Genomic DNA, 22,824 nt, shown 5'->3' with positions numbered 1-22,824 from the left:
TAATAAAAAGGGGAAGAGTGTGTTAGCTTTTTTTAATTTGCTTTCATAGTTGTGCATTCTGAAGCAGACAGGGAAGCTTTTAGAAAAGTTTTCAGTGAGTTGTTCCTCCTGCAGGGCGCCAGTCAGGGAGGAGATCTGTCAAGTGCAGCAGTCAGCTGCTTCTCTCCCTAGATGCAAGAGCTGTCATGCCGTCATCCAGAATGAATATCTCTCAGTGGCTTTGTGCATGTTTGTGCTTTAGTGTGCTCCTGCATTCACCTGATGAAACTTTAATGCAAAAGTTGTATGCTGCTCAAACACCTCACTTTCCTTATGAGCCAATACCATGACGCCACCCTGCACCCTGCTGCCGTTGTCATGGAAACAGATTTCTCACTACTTACTTTGGGCCAACATCCAGGCAAGATGTTGTGGCAGTGGTGGTGCATGTTGGTTTAAGATCTGTCGGAGGAAGGTCGAGTCCACCTCTCCGCTGTGTGCTGCCTCACACTCTCTGCAGTGGTGAAGAGTTACAGAGCTGTGATACCTGAATCTCCCTGGGGACCCACTCATCCTCCAGCCCCCGACCCTGCATTCATCTACAGCGTGGCACTCCTTAGTGAATTACCATGATTTACATCAGAGTTAATTTAGTGTCGTTTGGTGCGCTCAGTCATTATATAGAGGATCTCTCTGATGAATCATCAGAGGTATCTACATTCTTCTCTGCCTCTTTATCGTGACTGATCATTTCTGAGCTAGCATTTGCATTGAGGAACATGTACCACAATAAACACCTTCTGTCTTGATTTCTGAATTTTCAATCTAATATCTCTGACCACATAAAGGGCTAAATCCCACTGTGTTACTGTGATATTACTGCTGGTAATATTACATACCACATATTCTCCCCTTTTTTCTCCCGTCCCACCAACTAATACTGACAGTACCATCTTTTTCAGGCTTTGGTAAACATTGATTTATATCTGTTTTGGTCTCAGTTTCCTCTCTTGTTAATATACCCTGACATTACAGAAGTATTGCTGCCATAGAGACAGCAGCTGTGCATGAATTCTTTTAAAAGCATACTCCGCTGTATATGTGATTTCTGATGCGTTCACGTGTGCGAATACTGCATGTATAATGTTTTGTGACCACTCTGTCTTGTCTAAAACAAGTTGTTTTTCATCCGCCTCCAGAGTACAGATGTGAAGTTGTTGTGTTCTACTGAAAGTTATATTGTGTGTGCAGGCAAGGAAATCAGTGAATACAATGTTTTGGTAAAAGAAGAGAGTTTTTCTAAATGGGAAAAGTGAGCAATGCAAATATCTTATTCAAAACGTAACATATTTTTTCTGTTTGCATTGCATTGCAGTTAATAACATTTAGAAGAATATGTCAAACTAAATGGATGGTCAGATGCATTGCAAATAGTTATTTTGTCAGTAGTGTCCATGTGTTTTCAAGTGGTTTATCATGCTGAAGCACTTGGATGTCTCTCTCACACTCTCATTTGCTCTCTTAGAGCTATCCTTAAAAGGGATGACAATGTCTATAGGCAACTGTGTGGTTTGCTTTCCCAGCATCTAAAGCTTCTGGGTTGCGAAAACAAACATCAGCTGCAGTTGGATTCTGCAGTGATGTGGTCAGGAGGGAAAACAGAAAGTATTAAAAGTTATTTTGGTCTTACTGTAATTGAGCTAATACTTTTTAAAGTCATTCTGGCATTTTATATGATTTTACTTGATCTTTGATGAGATAGATTTTGGAGCAAATTAACAACTTTTTTTTAAGAGTTGCTAGAGTCAAGGAGATATTCTGCTTTAGTTTACACATTTGTTTTTACAGCTGTCTTTTAAAGAGAGGATATTTACCACTCATCATATCACCACTATTTTTATATGCAACTGTAAAATGGAGGGGGATTGTTTAATTGGTCATTTAAGATGCCAGTTTTTCAAAAGAGCTACATTAATATTTTGGTTATCTTCAAGTGATAAGAGGCTGATAAACAGCCAGGTTGATATATTGGCTGATATAAGCTCGTTGCTGATAAATCAGTATCAGTGTATTATCAGCTGAAGATTTGTAGTTTAACCACCAGATAAAGTTTATGTTTGAACTGTAACACACATTCAACAGTAGTGTGTCAAAAATGGCCTACAGAAGTGATTGACAACTTTACTGAACACCAATCAAGAAACAATTGAAAAGTGAAAATAATTTTGTCATTGTTGATTTACCCACACACCCACAGACAACTTCATGTGCATGTTCTGATCAGACAGCAGAACATGGTGGATATAGTTACTGTTTCATTTAATACATGTTTCCTACCTAGTGCACTATATTCATTTCCTTTTGTATGTACTGTAGGGGCAGGTAGAATGAAAAATGCACACCATTAAAGCATGTACACTACTTTTTACTAAAGATTCCAAACTGCAATACTATAATACTATGTCTTTGCTCCTGAGTTGACACTAACAAAATGCTCACTTTACTGCTGAATATAGACTATACACTTCAGGGAATAATGAATGAGTTACCGAGGGAGCAATTTCAGGCACAGTTCAGGTGTGTGTGGTGAAGGTTAACTCTCCACTCCACACACACACACACATAAGCAAGTACAGAGGGATAAGCACATTCACAAAAAAAATCATATTTTTTGGATTGTGTGTGTGTGTGTGTGTGTGTGTGTGTGTGTGTGTGTGTGTGTGTGTGTGTGTGTGTGTGTGTGCGTGTGTGTGTGTGCGTGTGTGTGTGTGAATGTACAATTTTTCAGCTGCTTTTTTTTTTTATCCGGCTGCACTCCAATCTCTCTCCCTTTCTCTCGCTCCCTCTCTGCACACACACTCACAGTATTTTTTTTTTTCATCCTTTAATCCCAAACTGCTTAAGGAAGCGAAGGGGAAAAATCCCTTTACAATGTCTGGGCTCAGCAGTGTTTGGTAACCACTTGCTATCTCACATTGTGGTTGAAGGCAGAAGAGCGGCTTCCTCCAGACGCCCAGAACCTTCTTCCTGCTCTACGTGATATACTCTCTGACAGATGTCTAGGTTGTGTTGTCAAAGAGCTACGCTTGAATCTGAGTGTTGTGTGAAGTTGAATAAACATCCTGGGATTTTCAAAGCTCACGTGGTTTTGGGGAGTTAGGATTGCATGGTGCACACAGTGATAGCGTGCTTGTGTGTTTGCATGTGTGTGTGCCAGAGGGAAGGCATTGGAGAGGCTTTGAGAAATTAAACAGGGTTTCATTTGTCTAGACAGTGATGTTATCTTTTACACATGTCTGTTCTGTTACATAACACTACATTTTTATCAATTCTTATTTGTCACCATATGTTTCTCTGATTTGCTTTTGTTATTTTTAGTACTGGAGCAGTTCTTGGGGAGATGCAGATAACTACTAAAAGGCAGAGGGATGAGCTAGGGAGCACAAGAAGTGGCCTGTTGAGCCTTTTTGCCATGATTGAAAGAGACAGTGAGCTTTAACATCTGTTGGTGGATTTGGGCTGAGCTCCTGTCTATTGATGCACCGTGCACCCCAGTGGAATAAGGGAAAGTAAATCAAACAAGCTGACCCATTTTCTCCTTTCCTCCCTTTGCTCCCTCTCGATCTTTCTTCCCTCCTCAGTCACTCCCTCTCACTCCACCGCCTTCTCTCTCGATTGCAGCGTGACGGGCAGCAACAACAGAAATCCTGGAATCTAAGAACTTGTGTGTGTTTGTGTTTTTCTCAGATCTAAATCCCATAGATGATTATTATTGACAACCCTGCTCAGCAAGTCTCTGAGTGTTCTGCCAGTCCCACTTGATGTAATGTTTTTATATCTCATCTGTATGATGGAGTAGAGTAAAACAATACAGGCCAGTACAGTGAGGTTTACAGGATGAACATTAAAAGCACAGAGCCAGCTTAGATGCATTTATGCTGTTAGACTGGTGTTTCTGCTCGATAAATATCACACAGGACTTTACACTCCAGTTTCATGGAGGTGTGATACAGCAGAATGTGCTGTGGGGAAGAGCAGAGACATGATGTGCAAAGCAAACTGGAAGGATGGAGCCTGGTAAGGATAACTAGCTGTTTGTTGTTCCTACTGGTCAATCAACTATTGCTGTTATGAACCTCTTCAGTGTTTAACCTATTTGAAATCTGTCAAATTTCTGTTCACAATTGAGATTCTAACAAAAACAATATTATTCACTTCAAGAGCCTGTCAGATATCTGAGGTACATACTCAGCCTATTATCTTAAAAGTAAGGACATTTGTGCCAGTACTTCGGTTGCTTTTTTGACCATGTTCTGAAGTTGATTGATGATGCTGCAGGAAAAGGTTCACATTTATTACTCAGCAGGAAACAGTGAGATAAACATACTTAACAATTTTGGATAAAATGTCTAACTTCACTCTCTTATTTTTTTAAATCATCCTACAATAACTTTATATTTATATTGAATGTATGCCCTGTGACGTTTTCCTACTTTTAGTTTGAATTGATTACATCATATAGCAACATTATGTTCTGTTGTAGCTACTCGTCTATATTATATGACATGAGCATGATATTCAAGGTACTGCCAGTTTTCCAGATAAAAAGGAAGAATAGAAGGAATATTGATAACATAGTGATGTTATGGCTTTAACCACCAGTTATACACTGTTAAACTCTCATCATTGGAGACACTCTTCATAGTTCATACTTGTCCAGTCACACCTGCCTTGCAATCCTGCCTTGCAATCTCTCCACATAGTCCAGATCTAAGTTGCAGCGCCTGGTACAGACTGCTATGAAGGTGATGGGGAGGACTGAAAAGCTCTCCCTTCTGTCTGTACTCAGGCAGAGGCCTGGGAAGTGTGCAATTACTTGGTGTTCTGTTTGTCTTGTTTTTATTTTGCTTTAATCTTTCATTCGATGTGTCATGAGTGTGTATGTAGCCTACGTGTACGTCTTTAGCTGTTATATGTATTTGATGTGTATTTATTGTCTGTAAGGGCAGCTACTACAATGCACTACACACACTTTGAGTCCATAACAAATTGCCCCTAGGGGACAATAAAGTATATTCTATTCTAGTCTATACACCCAGACAAAAGACAGGCACTATCATCACTATCCTATGAGCTAATGACTTGTTATAGTTTAATAGCAACAACATGGAATATTCCACATCTGAACATTAAAGAAGCATGTCTTAACTATGCCCAATTTCTCTGAAACATGAGAACAAGATTGCATTCTCACGACTGCAGTGAGCACCAGGACTTTAAAATCATGTGTTTGTTTGAAACAAGCAGAGAAAGCATAAGCCTCTGGGTATTGGTTTGGAATAAAGCCAGGCCTACAGGAAATGCCAACAAAGCACCAAGAGATGTTCAAACAACATTCAGACACTCACAAAAAAACAGAACCATACATTCTTATGTGTACACACAGATGAATACACACTCCAGTAAATAAATACATGTAGCTTCCCAATATCTGCTCCAGTGTGATCAAACCACAAAACATACTAAAACATGAACATACTCTAACTGCCATAATTTTGGCTTATCATCTTGTATAAATCAGGTCAATTGTAGACAAAACAGAAACAGCCCTCTGACATGAAGACTGTCCTGGGCTTTACTCAAACATGATGGCCAGTCATTTGCTTTCACTGATCAGGCTAATCGGCTAAGCTCACCATACCTTGTTTCATCAGCTTAATGCATTTGTCTGTGAGCAGTCCAGTTAGTGTACCTGCCCATTCTGGCAGTAGAGGGTTGGGGTTAGGGTTTCTTGTTTTCTGTTGGCCTGAACAAAGAAAATAAATATAAAGTTTATGAAGTCAGAAGTTTTCACTGCACTTGGCTCCACTAAAGAGACATTATAGACGGATACTGAAATACTAGAAGTACAAGAGCAGGTTCTGACATTTCACTTTTTTCCCCACTGATCTGAAGAGACTTGTGTGAGATCAATTGACCCTGCTATGATTTATCTGAGCAGGGGCAGGATGTATAGGTTTTATAATACCATACCAGAAAAGGTGAAATCATATATCATTTTCAGCAAAAGACATCTGACAATGCAATGTCCATGAGGATTTAAAAAAAATGTTTTTATTAATATTTCCTTACATCTGGGTGGTTAGGATCAGATATCCAGTTTAAGCAATCATGTGCAGGATATTGTCAGTCACAGAAAAGTTTAATAATACAATGACAACATATTGAAATACTCTCCTATTTAAACTCTAATTATGCACACAATCTAAAGGATAATCCACACTACCTCATGGAGTAATAAGACTATATAAAAGTCTGACTGTAATCCTAATGGTATACTTGGATTGTAGCCAACTATTATAACAGTGTATTGCACAGTAATATGTTATAATGTCTTCACACACATTTTACAGCTATGATTTTTAAAGGACTAACTATCTCCAAAATGACAACTGATAGGAAAAAAACCCATTAAAGTTTAAACACTGTAAAAAAACAAACACACGGCAGGTTAGCGCTGCAGTCCCATCACAGTGTCCTTCTCCCACACTATTAAAGTTAATGGAGCCAAATTTTTAGTGCTCCTAAGGAGAATTAAATGTCCATCACATTTGCAATACTTGAAAAAAAAAGTCTTGTTGCTATCTTGAATCATCTGGGAGAAGCTGCAATAGATTAACTTGAAGTAACACGCTGCACACTCGACATGAGATACAGGAGATGTGAATGTATGTACTGAAGAGCAGTTTGTCCATAGCAGACACATTTTTGTCTTGTTGAGCTTTAAAGAATAGTTCAACATTTACTTTCTTGCAAAAATTAGATGAGTATATCAATATCTATATATATATACAGTATATATTTGGGTGAACTCGCCCTTCAAATCTCAGGAAGTCCTTGCTCTGTAATGCTTCCAGGCATGATGTATTCATTCCTCCACGGAACTATTTGATGTCACCTTGTTGTCAAAATGATTCCATGTTAGTATGTTATTAATGTCCATCAATAACATCTTAGAGGTGCATACGGTTGCTGAATGTCACTAAATGTTAGACTGAAAATTGTTTCAAACACATGGATCCCAACCCATCAGAAACCATTGTGGTCTGACTTCAAGTCGTTCATCGGTCAAGCTTTTCATATGTGGCTGCTGTACAAGGAGTGTCTGGAGTGCTGCAAGTGCTTAAAAGCTTCAGTGAAGTGCATAGACGTCTGTCAATATTGAGAAGTGTCACGAATGAGCGTCAATAAATCAAATAGCTCTCAAGTGAAATACAAGAATTTATTTCAAATAATCTGGTCTTAATTTGAGTCCTACCATCATTGCTGCTTGTGTTAGATGTGTTTGCTTGTTACAGATAATAAGACGGCACAGTTCTCATTGTTGTCACACAGCAATTTAACTGCTTGTTTTTGAACAATATAATGAAAGAAGCATTAATCTGACCCTCAAAGTATACTGCATGTTTAAAAATTCTTTTAAACCATAAAATATCATTTATAAACCTTATATATCTCTTCCTGTTGAGCTTGCTCACGGAGATGTGTTGTAATTCCCACCAGCTCTGACCACCTCTTATCACAGGTGCACAGAATGCATTTCCTAGACAGCATCTAGTTTTCTTTGCTGAAGCTGAACTGGACTGCCCATTATTTAATATTGCCCTAACTTCATCTGCTGATAAAGTATTTATCCTACAGTGTGCTCACTGAGTGCTGCTCAGTGCTCGGAGTATGCTTGTGCTCCTGGTTGCCAAAATTGCAAAAACTGGTCGGCCACACCCAGGTGTGTTTGCTGCATGAGATATGTGCTCACTTTCGCAATTTCAGTGATACAGTATTAACCTCTGTATTGGTGTTCTGTGTGTGTTGTGTAGGAGTTTGCCACCCTGACAAAGGAGCTCAACATATGCCGGGAGCAGCTGCTGGAGAAAGAGGAGGAAATATCTGAGCTGAAAGCTGAGAGGAACAACACCAGGGTACGTGTGTGTGTGTGTGTGTGTGTGTGTGTGTGTGTGTCCACATGCAAGTGCAAGTGTGTGGTGATGCTGATGAAAACAAACAATGTTTCTCTGCTGGAAATGAGTACTCTCTCCCATTGTGAATGCATGCGTGTGTGTGTGTGTGTGTGTGTGTGTGTGTGTGTGTGTGTGTGTGTGTGTGTGCTGTAGCTGCTGTTGGAGCACCTGGAGTGTCTGGTGGCTCGTCACGAACGCAGTCTGAGGATGACAGTGGTGAAGAGACAGGCACCCCCACCATCTGGAGTATCCAGCGAGGTGGAGGTCCTCAAAGCCCTGAAGTCACTCTTTGAGCACCACAAGGCTCTGGATGAAAAGGTGGACACACACAAATGTATATACACACATAAGGGCTGCGATCTGTTCTAACAAATAAATAGTACTTTCATCTGTACAAAAAAGTTTGTCTTTTCAACAGAATTGTTATTCTCACTCACAAATGAATCTTGATCAATTATAATTAGTGTGAAGACATTCACACCGTTGTTCTTCTAAGCTTTATTATTCTTCTGTACGTGTTTTGCTTCAACTACTTCTGCATACTTTTAGCTTCAGAAACCATTCATATATCATAATGTTCAGCTATTTAAGGACATTTATCTTATGACTTTTCTTTTTTCTACATTTTCTACTTTTTAAAATATTAAGCCTTTTCACATTAAGTAAACAGACAGAATGTTTAAAACTGACTTATTTTCACACTTTTTCATGGATTTTCAACTTTTATCTACTCATTCAGACCTTCAGTGCTATCTAAAAGTCTAAAAGATTTTTAGTTTTTGAGTTATAAGAGGTTGTTTGGTGACTTATTTCAAACCTTGAAATGTTCCTCATCTTTCATACTTTTGGAGTTTTATTCAACTTTTGAATCCCATTCAAGCTTTTTGAAAATATTCAACACATGTTTTTGTGTCCAACTCATACTCCTTCATCCAAATTAAAGTCAGTAATTCAGTTTAGCATCAGCTTTTCAACAACCTGAATTCACATCACCATTTCTTCAGAAATTGCTTTCTTCTAGTTTGCTGCTTATTCTCTCTTCTCATCAGAGATTTGCTGAATTTTTCTTATTGTCAACAAATCCCATCTGCAGAGCCAAACCAAGAATGAAATTGGTCCTAATTTAAAGTGTTGTACCACCAATATATCATGCTGTATCCACAGCATGATATATTAACCTCTGTTGTTGTCCAGAAACCTTAGGAATAACTCCAAAAATTAATAACAGCAATCACATTTTCAGTGTCTGGGTGTGTTGTCTTAAAGGCAGACACCACTGCACATATGAGGGAACTGTTCTGTTACAGTGCTGTGCTAACTTGTGCTACATACCTGTTACATCCCCCAGAAATGCTCTTTGTAAGAGCACTCAGTAACATAATTCAAAGAATCAAGGAGTATCAGAAAAAAACTATTATTTTGATTTTCTTTACTTATTTTATTCAATAACAGTGATAACAGAAGAAAGCCTTGAACACAGGAATGCCAGACCCATTTTAAGAAAGAACTAACAAAAGAAAGGAACAAACTCAAACTGGTCACATCTCAGAGTGCTGATGCTGAGCCAGGAGGAAAGAGACAAGGAGCTCCCTCTATTCAGATTTTCCCCAGTCAGGCCGGACCATGTTCTCCTGAATGGGAAAGAGCACAGTACCCTCCTTAGATTTAGAATAGATGTACATTAACCAGCAGGGGGGAGCGTGTAACAACCTCACAACCTCTCTGACTGTACTTAAGTTTTTTGAGAAATTTACAATGTAGTACAAAGTCAAGAGGTTTACAACAAGAAAAATATAGAAAATAGCCAGCCATATTCTTTAAGCTTCTATTAATGACCCTCCATACTTGGTAGTTTAAGCTTAAAGGCTTTATGCACCCTGAATAATGAAAGTTGTATTTAGTATGAAACAAAGTGAAAGAGTGTTAAGTTTTCATTAACAGCAAACAGAACCAACAGCAAATTAGGGAGGAACAAGAACAAATTAAAAAAAAGAAAATATTAATAAATATTATTAATATTTTTATAACAGAAGATATTAGAAATAATGAAATACATGTCTCTTCAAATTATCCACACTCTTAAAAGTTCACACCGGGGTTGTGCCTCCATTTACATGTGTCCTAATTTTTCTGTCTGTGCTCTTATTGTGTTTGTCAGGTGCGTGAGAGGCTTCGGGTGGCTCTGGAGAGGGTGGCCACCCTGGAGGGACAGCTAGCAGCTAACACACAAGAGGTGAGGTGTAAGAATCTGTGTGTGTGTGTGTGTGTGTGTGTGTGTGTGTGTGTGTGTGTGCGTGTGCGTGACAGTGCATGTGCTCCTATGTGTGATTATTTGTAAGTGAAACATCTGTTCAGTCCCTAGCAAACATCTGTTGAAGCCTCCAGTCTAATCTGATATACGCTTCAAGTGTCACACTGGGCTCTGTCTTCTTAGCCCCTCTGTTCATACACACACACACACAGACACACACACACACACACACACACACACACAAACATTTGCACACACGTACTGGCATGTATAAATTCACCTTCATCTATTTAAAAATGTCATTAAAGAAATGATTCTAAAGATAAAATGGTGCTAAATATTCACAGCTGGCTCAGATAAAGAAAAATCCCAGGAGGTTATATAAGATGTCAAGCTTGTTAAGTTTCACTGATCACACAGTTTTATGAGAGGAGCAGACCCTTACTGAAGCAAACCCTCCCCCTCCTTTATTCTGAGTATAATTCATATTTTTGTTATTTAAAATATGGCCAAGCAGGATGTCTGAAGCCGGCTGGCAGCCTGAGAGATAGGCTTCCCTTTGGGAGGCTGAGTTTTGTTCTTAGATGCACTAAGAGAAAAGAGAACATAGTAAATGTGTGAGTTTTTCATGCTCTGTTTTGGGTTTTTTTTTTTTTTTTTCTTTTAATCTACACTGCAGTTGAACATGGTGAAACAAAGGAAGGACGGTGACTCAGTGGAGCGAACAGATGGATCCAAACCTACATGGAAGGTCTTCCTGGCTGTGTGATTGTTTTTCTGCTCTGTGCTTTATTGTATGTCTGCCTATAGTATATGTGTGTGTGGCTGTCGGTCACTTTCTTTGCATCTTCTTTCTGGCTTCCACACATTAACACATCTGCTCAAACACACATACAATATGCACAGCAGGTAAACCTTTCTCTTCCTTTCTGATAGTTGTAATGTGTTAGCTGCTCTTGCTCTCTGTTTGAGGTCTGTCCTCCCTGGTTTAAGGCTGGCTGTGAGATGAGCGCATATTATGTAACGGTGTCTGAGTCTATCTGCAGGGAGTAGCAAGAGACTTAAACAGCAGATACTGTTTGTATCTTGATGGAACTCCCCTCCTCCAAGGAGAAACAGTTCTAGATCCATTTATTTTATTCTTAGAGGGAAAAAAAGTGTCAATATATAGTTATTAAAGGAATAATTAAACTTGAAAAATCAATAAGTTACCATTAAGAGAGGATGAAAGCAGAAAGATGATTTTATCAAAAAGAAAAAGGCCACAGAGAGCGAGAGGGAAAAGATCAAGAGGGGATTGGCCATAGAGCGTTAAGAGGAAAAGTGCAAAGTGAAAACTGTGCAAACACTCAGTTAGGATATCTATCCATGTTCCCCCACTGCTCCACTGACAGTCACCGTCCTCATGATGTAACAACCAGCACCATTTAGGGGTTTTTAGGGGGGATGTTTTTATTCTTATCTCCCAAACCAATAAGAGCTAACAGCCATGTTGTACCCGATGATTGCTACATTTTGTCAGTCAGATAGGGGTTAGGGTTAGCTAATGAGAGTTTTCTATGGCTAAACTGGAATCATGCACAATTGCAAATCACCAGGTGCATTGTACTACACAGCTGTAGACCATTTAAATCTATTTCCCCCAGTGTTTGTGTGTATATATCTCTGTAAGGTGTTCATGAGAAGGCATGAAGGAATGGAGGGGGGTCCTACTAACTTTGGCTGCCCACTGCTTTGACTTTCTGAATATGTGTCCCTGAAGGTTTGTTTAATTAAGGCCCTGGAATTAACTTCACTTTGAGCTGTGAAGAGAAGAGAAACAACATCAAAACAACAACATGGCAGCCTAACCCCACACAATCCATCCCTAAATGCAAAAAACCCCACCACTTTCTTATCTAGGTCATCTAACTTTAGCTGCTTTCCACCAACTCTCATCGTCTTCCAACCATAGTATGTACATTTGTACATGTAAAATCTAGGTATCTCAGATGGGTTTCTTTTATAAGAATGTATCTATATATCCATTAATTGTGTGTGTCCACTTTACAGAGACTGCCCAATGGCTCCATAGACGCCCATGATGACAGCAGCCGTGTGTCTGAGCTCCAGGAGCTGCTGGACAGGACCAATAAGGAACTGGCCCAGAGCCGCGAGCACTCTGCTACTCTTAACTCCCGCATGACCGAGCTTGAGGCTGAACTTACAAATGCACGCAGAGAACTGAGTCGCAGTGAGGAGCTGTCAATCAAACAACAGAGGGAACAGAGAGAGGTAAGAATCAAGGATGGAGTAAAGATAAAAGTGCTTCTGGTGGAAGCCAGCACAGCGGGAAGCTAAGCAGCAGGCAAGAAAAGCTTTTTAAGTAAAAAGCTATAAAAAAAAGTAACATTTTGCCGTAATTGCTGTAGGTTGTAGTTTTGTATATTAATAGAAAATACACCTGTGTTTGCCATACCATTGAGGGTTCTCTCTTGTCTATAGGATATACAGAGATGTTTTTAAAGAGGATAATTGAAAGGGGTTATCTTAAAGTTTTTCAATCCAAATTTGTGAAAATCATCACTTTTGTCTTTTGTAATTGGAGTTTACTGCATAAAGCAAAGCCACAACTACTGAACTGCTCACTGGTATTAAAAGTTTGTGCAGGTGTATTACTGGTTATAATGCAGGTACAGGCACAGACACACTATATAAGCAATAACCAGAAACTCTTCAAAAATGGCTGCTTTATCTACTTTAGGCATTTTTATTCAGTGTCCACACTTAATTTGATAGATTAATAATAGTCTTGATGGACTCTGTTGTCCTACAATGTGGCACACAATGGAAACGGAAACTATTTAAAGATTTTTTAAATGATCATAAATCCATCAACACTCTTAGGTTCTGACTTTTGACCTCACCAGACACATTGGTGCTTGCTCATGGGGGAATGTTGGGTTTCTTTAAATCAAATTAAAGAGTACGATCTGGAATAAAATTGAATTGAATTGAATTGAAATTGGTGTATGCTTTTCTTCTTTTCACACACTTTTCCTGTTGTCTATGTTTCTCTGCACCCACAGAGAGAGGATATGGAAGAGAGGATAACAACGCTAGAGAAACGCTACCTGGCTGCACAGCGGGAAACCACACACATCCACGACCTCAACGACAAATTGGAGAATGAACTGGCCACCAAGGACTCCCTGCATCGACAGGTAACATACACAAAACAACACTAACATACAAGGTTTAAAACATAGCAATGAACATAACGAGCCATTATTATTATTATTCAGATTAGTTCATGATAATTGTTTAAAAAGGGTCACTAGAAATGAATGATGGCTGCCTCGCTTAATGTCAAACCCCTGTTAATTGAAACTAAGCTGAATTTAAGCATAGAGTCGGAAAAACAACAAACACAACAACACAGTGAACTGCTTTGTCACCAATCAGGCAATGAAACCTGACACTAATGACTAAATCATTATTTATAAATGTGCTATTTCATTATTCGGGCTGTTTAGGCTTCCTTCAGTGTGTTACAATCCTAATGTGTTGTTGAGTGGCACTAAAAATGGAACACGTATCTTGATGAAGGTGATTGAAGGTGACATGAGTTATGGATTCAGGCCAATGTGCTCTCTCTTTCTCACATTTTCATATTTCATGCCTCAACCTTGTTAACCACAGTAAAGCCAAGTAAACTGAGAAAAGTAATGAAGTGGGTTTTATTTCAGTGTATTTAAGACGACAATTAATTTTCCATGGACTGAGTGAAAACTAGAAACATCCTCCTCAAAGGTTCATGTGTAGTTCAAGGTGAATCTGAGTTCAGCTCTACATGGGGAATACCAGCAAGCAACAAGAACATCCACCATTTGTGGCCCTGTGTCGTATCCTTACTTCTGCCTGATTTCACCAATGTCACTCTGCTTTCATTGCGTGTGTGTGTGTGTGTGTGTGTGTGTGTGTGTGTGCGTGAGTGTGTGTGTATGTGTGTGTGTGTGTGACAGAGTGAGGAGAAGGTGCGCCAGCTGCAGGAGATGCTGGAGATGGCAGAGCAGAGGCTGGCTCAGACCATGAGGAAGGCTGAGACTCTGCCAGAGGTGGAGGCTGAACTGGCACAGAGAGTGGCAGCGCTCTCCAAGGTAACACACACACACACACACACACACACACACACACACACACACACACAGACATGCACTTTGTTCAAATCACAAGGATAGACATACTGTATAGTTACAGAACTTATGGAGGCAGTTGTACTTATATAAGTGTCTCCCCCTGCAGGCTGAAGAACGTCATGGCAATGTGGAGGAGCGGCTCAGACAGCTGGAGTCACAACTGGAGGAGAAGAACCAAGAGCTGGGACGGGTGTGTGTGTGTGTGTGTGTGTGTGCACCAGCCCTGCAGGGTCTCTCTGACCTCTCACTGTGATGTGTGTGTATGTGTGTGTGTGTGTGTGTGTGTGTGTGTGTGTGTGTGTGTGTGTGTGTGTGCATGCGTGCGTGCGTGCGTGCGTGCGTGTGTTGGCTGAAGCTTCACATTAATTGGACGCCTCAACTCTTGGCTCTGTGCTCCCTCATGCATACACGTACTGTACATACACAAAACACAGGAGACACACACTTCCTTTTTCCTGGTGCATTGTTGCATGAATTTGAACCAAATGCACATATCTTCATGCAACACATTCTCCCTCCCTCCTTGCTAAAAGACTGATTGGCTGCTATCTTTAGACTGAATAATTCACGCAAGGCTAATTTCTCTCTCTCTCTGTGCGATTTCATGACTATATTTAGTCGGAAGAGCTTTCTGAGGATGCAGATGTGTGTTTGTGTGTATCTGTATTACTGTAATTCACTTTAATGAAATTACTGTAGCATACATAAGCACAGCCCTTCCCATTAAAGAGAAGGCATTTAACCCTTTATTCATCACCACGTAAATTACTGTAATTAAATCATTCTGGCTGTGAGATTGTTTTGAGCCATTGTTGGCTCAGAAGACCTACTATATATCTGGCAGCTGGTGATCTTGGGCTAAATACACACTTCATCCTTTAATCCATGCAAAGATACTTGATTAGCTGCATACGTAAATACATATAAACATTTGATGATGTCATTCCTCCCTGTCTGGTTCTCTCTCTGCTCATCAGGCTCGTCAGAGGGAGAAAATGAATGAGGAGCACAACAAGCGTTTATCTGACACCGTGGATCGTCTGCTCACTGAGTCCAATGAAAGACTGCAGCTCCATTTGAAAGAACGCATGGCTGCACTGGAGGACAAGGCAAGGCCTGTACACACACAATCATCTTAGCAGCAGCTGATATTGCCTCACAAAACAAATTAATATACAGCACAACACATGTTGTACAGATTTGTTTTGACATGGTCTTCTGACTTTTTGGTCTAGAACTCCCTCATTCAAGACCTTGAGAACTGCCAGAAACAGCTTGAAGAATTTCACCATACCAGGGTTAGTAAACCTTAATTCAATCGCATAACCACAGAAAATGCTACAGTGTCCTCACTCCCAGATGACAAACCCCATAATCACTGATGGAATGTAACTAATATCTTAACATGGATATGAAATTGTATGCTGCTTTGTAGTTTGTATTTTGTACTGCGATGAGTTGTATGTTTTATCAAACTACATTTATATGACAGTTGTACTAGTTACCTTGCATCATCTCAGCTGGTTGGTTGACTAGATTAATGGAAGTCACTACATCAGAAAAAGAAACAAACATTACAACATTAATAGCTCACACAGCCACTAGTCTATCCCCTTTGGTCATGTGAGTCATTGCCTCTGTCAAGAGTCTCCCAGTCCACTGCATATCTCTTCTTAAAACCACACGTTGTCATTTTCACACTTCAGTTTTTGTACAGATTAAACAAACAAGATATGATTCTTTTGTTACCTTTGGATAGAGACAGGCTAGCTGTTTCCCCTTTTTGCTAAGCTAAGCTAACTGGCTGCTGGCTGTAGCTTCATACAGAACAGACCATACTTCTCATTCAAGCCTTTAAGTGTATTTCCCAAAATTTAAAACTACTCCATTGATACATAAATAATAATTAACTAATATTACAGTGGCCATTATTTTGTATGGACAACTTCTACTTATGCTTAAGTACATGTTACTGGTAATAGTTATATACATTCACTTAAAGGTTGAATATGTAGAATTTTAAAATAATACAGACACGGGGCGTTTTGAGGGGTACAGAATGAAAGTATTGCTTTTCCATAAAAAAAAATATTTAGTCTGAATTAATATTTTTAAAATTTTTTGACGGTTCGACAATGACGTTCTGACACGTTCTGTGTACATTGTACCAGCCAATTAACGGCCGGAATTGCGGGTTGCCAGGGTTGTCTGTTGTTCCGGTGCAGCTACTGTAGGCAGGCACTGGGTGAAATGGAGTTGTAAACAAACACGGCCGTGTTGGACTCACTAAAACCAGCGTTTTTTGCTCTCAAGTACAACTTTTCATCACAAAACTTCGAAGGTAAGACAGAATATCTGTTAGTCACTGTAAATAAGTGGTTGTTTACCTTTGTATGCTGCTGGTTCACTGAGTTTTTAGCGCAATAATAGTGGTACTGTTGAACTCGCCAGGGTCTTAGCTTTCATATGAGATGCTATTTGTTTGTGTACCACGAAGTATCAAAACGGTAGCAATGGAAATGTGGAGAGTGGGTTGACTTTCTGACGCTATTCGGATTTTGATATTTGATCATTAACCTCTTAACGCACGCTGTTCCGTTCACGGGACGGGACGGATGTTAGGAGGTAGCCACACGGTCTTCTGAATGTTTTAAACACCAACCCTTAAACATATATACTCATGCCGTACATTGTTGGAAAGCTTAGATTGTTCTGATTCATTCAAGACCACTCACGACTTATATGGTTGCTCACAGCCGTAATAGTATTACCGATTAGCTCGGCTAGCCACTCAGCTAAGTGAGAAAAGCTATAATGCCTACATACCTTCAAAGTCTTCCCTTTATCCACAACGATCATCTTATGACTCAGGACTTTCTGTACAGCTCGCCAAATATCCATTCTTGTGAAATATGAAATCCGTTTTCATAAAACCGGAATATTTTCCTCAATATGTCCATGTATTTAGTCCAACACGTAATGTAATAACACAAATAACAAACCATATACGGTCCGTTTACGTCATTTCCTGACCTGCGCGTCCATCTCAGACTACACGTGACTAGATGTTTACGACCGTGAGCCTCTTCTGCTTCTGACGACACCACACACAAGCCAATCGGTGTTTAGGATTAGGCAGTACATGCAGAGACATTGCTGCTACTCCCACTGGCGTTACAATGTAATGTACCTCGGTGGTTTCAAGTCAGTTACAGCGAGGGTATGTTCGCTTCCTGTTTTCAAAATAAAAGCACCAACTCTATCGTTATGGTTTTCTTAATAATAAAGGGCAACGGGTGTTTTATTTTGTGAAAATGACCGGAAGTGCGTTACTCGCTACGGCTAACTTGAGTGGCTCCGAATTCGCAGGAACAAAACTTTAAGCAGATGTTATTTGGACAAATTAGCGTCACATTGTGGATCTAAAGGGCTACTTTCTCGCCTAAAAAGGTTAGACATGTGGATAAAGTGGTATATTTACAGAGTTAGAGCTAAAATAAAATCCGGCACCGGACCTGGCAACCCGACTGCTGGAATTACTTTTTGGTTGTTGCGACTACGATCTCGAGACATTAGATGGCGTTGTTCTGCTCATTCTACATATTCTACCTTTAAGTAAAATTTGGAATCCTGGCATTTTACTTTTACTCTTCACTTTACAGGTAATGAAGTGTGGTAGTGCTGCTTTCACTTTCACAGATCTGAATACATGTATCACTACCCATCATCCTCTCTCTCTCACAGGAACGACTGATTGGAGAGATTGAGAAGCTAAGAAATGAGATTGACCATTTGAAACGCCGCAGTGGGGCGTTTGGAGATGGAACTCACCCTCGGTATAACATTCACATCCTCCACACATTCTCCTTGATCTACTGGAATTCATACTCTAAGATAACACTACACATCATACATTTTTGATGATGGTGCTCTGTTGTTTGTATGTAATCTCAGGTCTCACCTGGGTAGCTCCAGCGACCTTCGCTACTCTGTGGTGGAGGGCCAAGATGGCCACTACAGCACAACTGTGATCAGGCGGGCACAAAAGGGCAGACTGTCAGCGCTACGAGATGACCCAAACAAGGTGCCAATAATGTCTTTATCAGGCCTAATGCTCACACCATTCCTCACATACACACACACTAAACGGGCTTGCCAATTTACAGATCAGAAGATCAAGTGTCAGCTTTCTTCTAACCAAATACAACTCCTTATCAATTTTTTTGTTTGAGTTCGTGTTTGCTTTGCTAATACGTGTCAGTGCTTGGCTGTTGTATGATGAGGCCCAGTGGGTTTCATGCATCGATCTTCATGCCTAACTCACCATTCTCTACTAACTTCTCTGTCTCTGTCTCTCTTTCACCTGCTGAAATGGACATGCTGTCTGATGTAAGTTCCCTGTTCATCCATTTCTTGTCATAACTGGCCACATACAAACTACTCTATAAATGTCAAATTGTATTTTTTACATGTATACATACAATCAAGACTCACTCATGTAGTGTATTCTATAAGTGCATTCATTTATGATCAAAAAAGGAAGGAGAAGTGTGTATTTTATTCAACATATGAAATGTTTCTACATGATGTGAAAGCTCATGTGCATCTATTGTTACCAGGTATGCGCGATGTTCGAACAGGACTACCCATCACTGTGTGGGAGTGTCAGCCACCTGCTCGGCAGTGACATCGAGGCAGAGTCAGACCTGGATGACGATGTTAGCTCAACGCTGCTTTCCCCCAGTGGCCAATCAGACGCTCAGACTCTCGCTCTCATGCTGCAGAAGCAGCTTGACGCTATCAATGAAGAGATAAGGTGACAAATCACAGGCACATTAGATTACAGCACATGACAGTTTCATGATCCCCATGGGGAAATTGGGTCAGTGCAGCAGCGAGGAACAAGATCCAGATACGGAGAGAACAAACTATTAAAGATAATGCAACAAATAATTGTGAGAAAATTAGCTATATTAAAGATACTGCAGAGAGTAGAGGTGCTGCTACTACATCTTGTTAATGCGGTACATGAAGGCTTGTGGCTAGACAGGTTGCACCAAAATCTGATAGTGGAATTGGAATGAGAAATGATAACATGTAGATAGAGAACTTCTTTTCTGTTCTGTTTTCTGCTGAAGAGGATGCTATTTAATGCAGTTCACAGTAAACAAGATCCTCTTGTGACAACCCAGAATATGCTTCTGGAGAGAAAATGCATAATAGTTGTTAATTATGAGCCAGACTCCCTCAAGGTAATAAAAATGCAATTTTTAGTAACCAGTTTCTCCAGGATTGCATGTTATTTAATCCAATTTTCAACTTTTTAAAATATTTAAAAATTTAAAAGAAGAATCCCTACTGGGACACACATTGAAAGCAGTTCAGAGGCTCAGTATTATATGGTGTGTGTGTGTGTGTGTGTGTGTGTGTGTGTGTGTGTGTGTGTGTGTGTGTGTGTGTGTGTGTGTGTGTGTGTGTGTGTGTGTGTGTAGGATGATCCAGGTGGAGAGAGAGTCAGCAGACCTGCGTTCTGATGAGATTGAGTCTCGCGTGAACAGCGGCAGCATGGACGGCCTCAACGTGACGCTTCGACCCCGCGCCCTGCCCACCTCCGCCACTGCCCAGTCCCTGGCATCATCCACCTCCCCGCCCACCAGCGGCCACTCAACACCTAAACACCATTCACGCAACGCCAGCCACCATCTAGGCATCATGACTCTGGTCTGGACACACACAAACAACAGTAAAAAATCAGCAGCAAACAGCTAAAAATGTGCATGGCTTCTTTTGTAACTGTGACTTATTTTGTTTGTCTAATAGCCAAGCGACTTGAGGAAACACCGCAGGAAAGTTGCAGTAAGTTTACAAACACAAATAAAATTGTACAGCTCTCCTGTCCCGCTGTGGCTTTCGTGATTGAGCTGAGTTGGTTTTGTGACTCTTCCAGTCACCTGTGGAAGTGGACAAAGCCACCATCAAGTGTGAGACGTCGCCTCCTTCCTCCCCTCGCAGTTTACGGCTGGAAACCAATTTCGCTCAGTTCACAGGCAGTCTGGAGGATGGACGAGGGTAAAAACACATGCATACATGCATGCAGGCACACACAAACACACACACACACATATAGCCAAAGTAGTAGAGATGGTAAGTCAGCAGGTCAACTATCCACTAACATGTCTTGAATGGTCCTTAATATGTTGAACTCTTCACATGAATGCACAATGACAGCATGGATGGGTCAAGGAAAGAGAATGAGGCACAGACTTACTGTTACCCCAAAATAATTGCTTACCTCTCTAACAAGACAATATCAGCCTGTTTATTTTTGTGTGCCACAATTTGTCTGTTTTTCTGTAATTGGCTGCAGAAAGCAAAAGAAAGGAATCAAATCATCTATCGTTCGTATGTTTGGGAAGAAGGAAAAAGGTCGACTGGAACAGGCTATGAGCAGGGATGGGCAGCCTTTACCTGCATTATCAGGTACATTTAGTTGTCCCACACTGATGCAAAGACTTGCAGAGACAGAAATAAACACTGTTGTGCTGTATTTCAGACTTTGACATGGGCATTGGTGACACTATGACTCTGGGAAAACTGGGCACCCAGGCCGAGAGGGATCGCAGGATGAAGAAAAAGTAAAAGCATCCTCTCATTCCTGACTTTTTGTTTATCTTTCTTGTTATAGAAATGATTCACCAGGCCTGTTTTTTTTTCTTACGGCATGGTTTTTAATTTTAGACATGAACTTCTGGAAGATGCCAGGAAAAGAGGTCTGCCGTTTGCCCAGTGGGACGGCCCTACTGTTGTCTCCTGGCTAGAGGTATTCCATCAATCTACCTAAAAGAAATCTGTATAAAACCTACTTCTGTCTTTCTGGTGTTACATCATATATGGTGATATCAAATACTAGACTGGCTATCGCAGCCTGATCTGCACTTCCTTTCCCTTCTATCGGACCTTTTACGGCGACACTGTCGTTGACGTTGAATATCTTGATGACTCTCACCAGCTGTGGGTGGGTATGCCGGCGTGGTATGTGGCAGCCTGTCGTGCCAACGTGAAGAGTGGAGCCATCATGTCAGCTCTGTCAGACACAGAGATCCAGAGGGAGATCGGCATCAGTAACCCTCTGCACCGACTCAAACTCCGCTTGGCTATCCAGGAGATGGTCTCCCTCACAAGCCCCTCCGCACCGCTCACTTCCAGAACGGTAAACACAAATACACATTCATGTAAATGTCCATGCACAAATAATAGATCAATAAATGACTGCACAAAATCTTAACCCAGGGCTGTGAGCATGAGCACATTACCCTACACAAAAATGAACTACAGTCAAAACCTCTTTAGGCTTGACCTTCACCCCACACCCTCGGGTGATGACTCCTCACTCTTGTTTTTTTTTGTTGTTATGTTTGGACCACAGTAAAGGCTTGCATCATGACTTCAGCTGGGTGTTCTTTTCTGCTGCCGTAAATGCATGAGGTTCTGTAGAAAAACAACACATAAATAGTGCCATATAGCCTATGAACTACCTGCCTGAAATACACTCCCTTCCTTGGCGTCGCTCAACACAATGTTTGTCTGTGTCTGTGTCTTTGTGTGTGCGTGGGGTTGTTATGTGTGAAAATATACCACTGGGTGTGCTTCTGTATGTGTGCGTGGGTGCTCGTGTATGTGTTGTCGTCCTCTGAGCAGTCCTCCGGAAATGTGTGGGTGACTCATGAAGAGATGGAGAACCTGGCTTCCTCCACTAAAGCGGTCAGTACCATATGGGTGCTCCCCACCCCCTCCCCTACCCACCAAACAACTCTCACACACCGACACTGTCCCCACCGTGACACACATATGTCCACTCCCGGAAGACCCCTTTATATATCCACTACATTACACACTAACACATTTTTTGTGCTTGTGCTGGGACTTGCATGTGGATGTCACATTCAGCCTGTAATCATGTGATCTGAACTGATTGATGATGAGTGTCTGATTAGTCTTTTTATGTATCTAATTACAGTTGATATGTCATTGAAGGTTAACTGCAGAGTAAACGCTCATAGAAAAGCTTTGTGTGTGTGTGTGTTTTTGAGTGTGTTATATGTGTCTCTAACCTTGTGTATTGTCTCTACTACGCTGCCACTCAGGAGAATGAGGAGGGGAGCTGGGCACAGGTGAGGTTACTAATCTGCTAACATCTGTTTGCTCACACCCTGAAACTCAGCCCAAGCTCTTCACTGACACATAAACACACATGTATTTGAACAGGAGAGGACTACATGCAGTATTCACCTTCAGTATTTTCTCTGATAACTCAGATGGTGGCAAAGGACATTTGCAGTAATTTTGAGTGACATGGAGCTTTTCACCTTGAAATAGAGTAACCAGGACATTGTTTCAA

General features: G+C 40.7%; 1 protein-coding gene across 1 annotated transcript in view; it reads left to right on the top strand.

The window, feature by feature from the left end:
* The window catches only part of ppfia4 (PTPRF interacting protein alpha 4), a 53,806-nt gene that overhangs the window by 25,287 nt on the left and 5,695 nt on the right, over positions 1-22,824 (top strand). Inside the window, exons 2-22 of the mRNA XM_053315491.1 lie at positions 7,857-7,958; positions 8,151-8,315; positions 10,156-10,230; positions 12,301-12,528; positions 13,311-13,451; positions 14,280-14,387; positions 14,533-14,616; positions 15,404-15,535; positions 15,662-15,724; positions 18,171-18,262; positions 18,381-18,510; positions 19,067-19,242; positions 19,919-20,147; positions 20,247-20,282; positions 20,374-20,495; positions 20,794-20,906; positions 20,980-21,061; positions 21,165-21,246; positions 21,436-21,636; positions 22,125-22,187; positions 22,571-22,597. Of these exons, the coding sequence (XP_053171466.1) occupies positions 7,857-7,958; positions 8,151-8,315; positions 10,156-10,230; positions 12,301-12,528; positions 13,311-13,451; positions 14,280-14,387; positions 14,533-14,616; positions 15,404-15,535; positions 15,662-15,724; positions 18,171-18,262; positions 18,381-18,510; positions 19,067-19,242; positions 19,919-20,147; positions 20,247-20,282; positions 20,374-20,495; positions 20,794-20,906; positions 20,980-21,061; positions 21,165-21,246; positions 21,436-21,636; positions 22,125-22,187; positions 22,571-22,597 (2,451 nt within the window). The remainder of the gene's footprint in view (positions 1-7,856; positions 7,959-8,150; positions 8,316-10,155; positions 10,231-12,300; positions 12,529-13,310; positions 13,452-14,279; positions 14,388-14,532; positions 14,617-15,403; positions 15,536-15,661; positions 15,725-18,170; positions 18,263-18,380; positions 18,511-19,066; positions 19,243-19,918; positions 20,148-20,246; positions 20,283-20,373; positions 20,496-20,793; positions 20,907-20,979; positions 21,062-21,164; positions 21,247-21,435; positions 21,637-22,124; positions 22,188-22,570; positions 22,598-22,824) is intronic.

The sequence above is a fragment of the Scomber japonicus genome, chromosome 3, assembly GCF_027409825.1.
Source record: "Scomber japonicus isolate fScoJap1 chromosome 3, fScoJap1.pri, whole genome shotgun sequence".
Lineage (NCBI taxonomy): Eukaryota > Metazoa > Chordata > Actinopteri > Scombriformes > Scombridae > Scomber > Scomber japonicus.
This window is presented reverse-complemented; position numbering and strand designations above follow the sequence as displayed.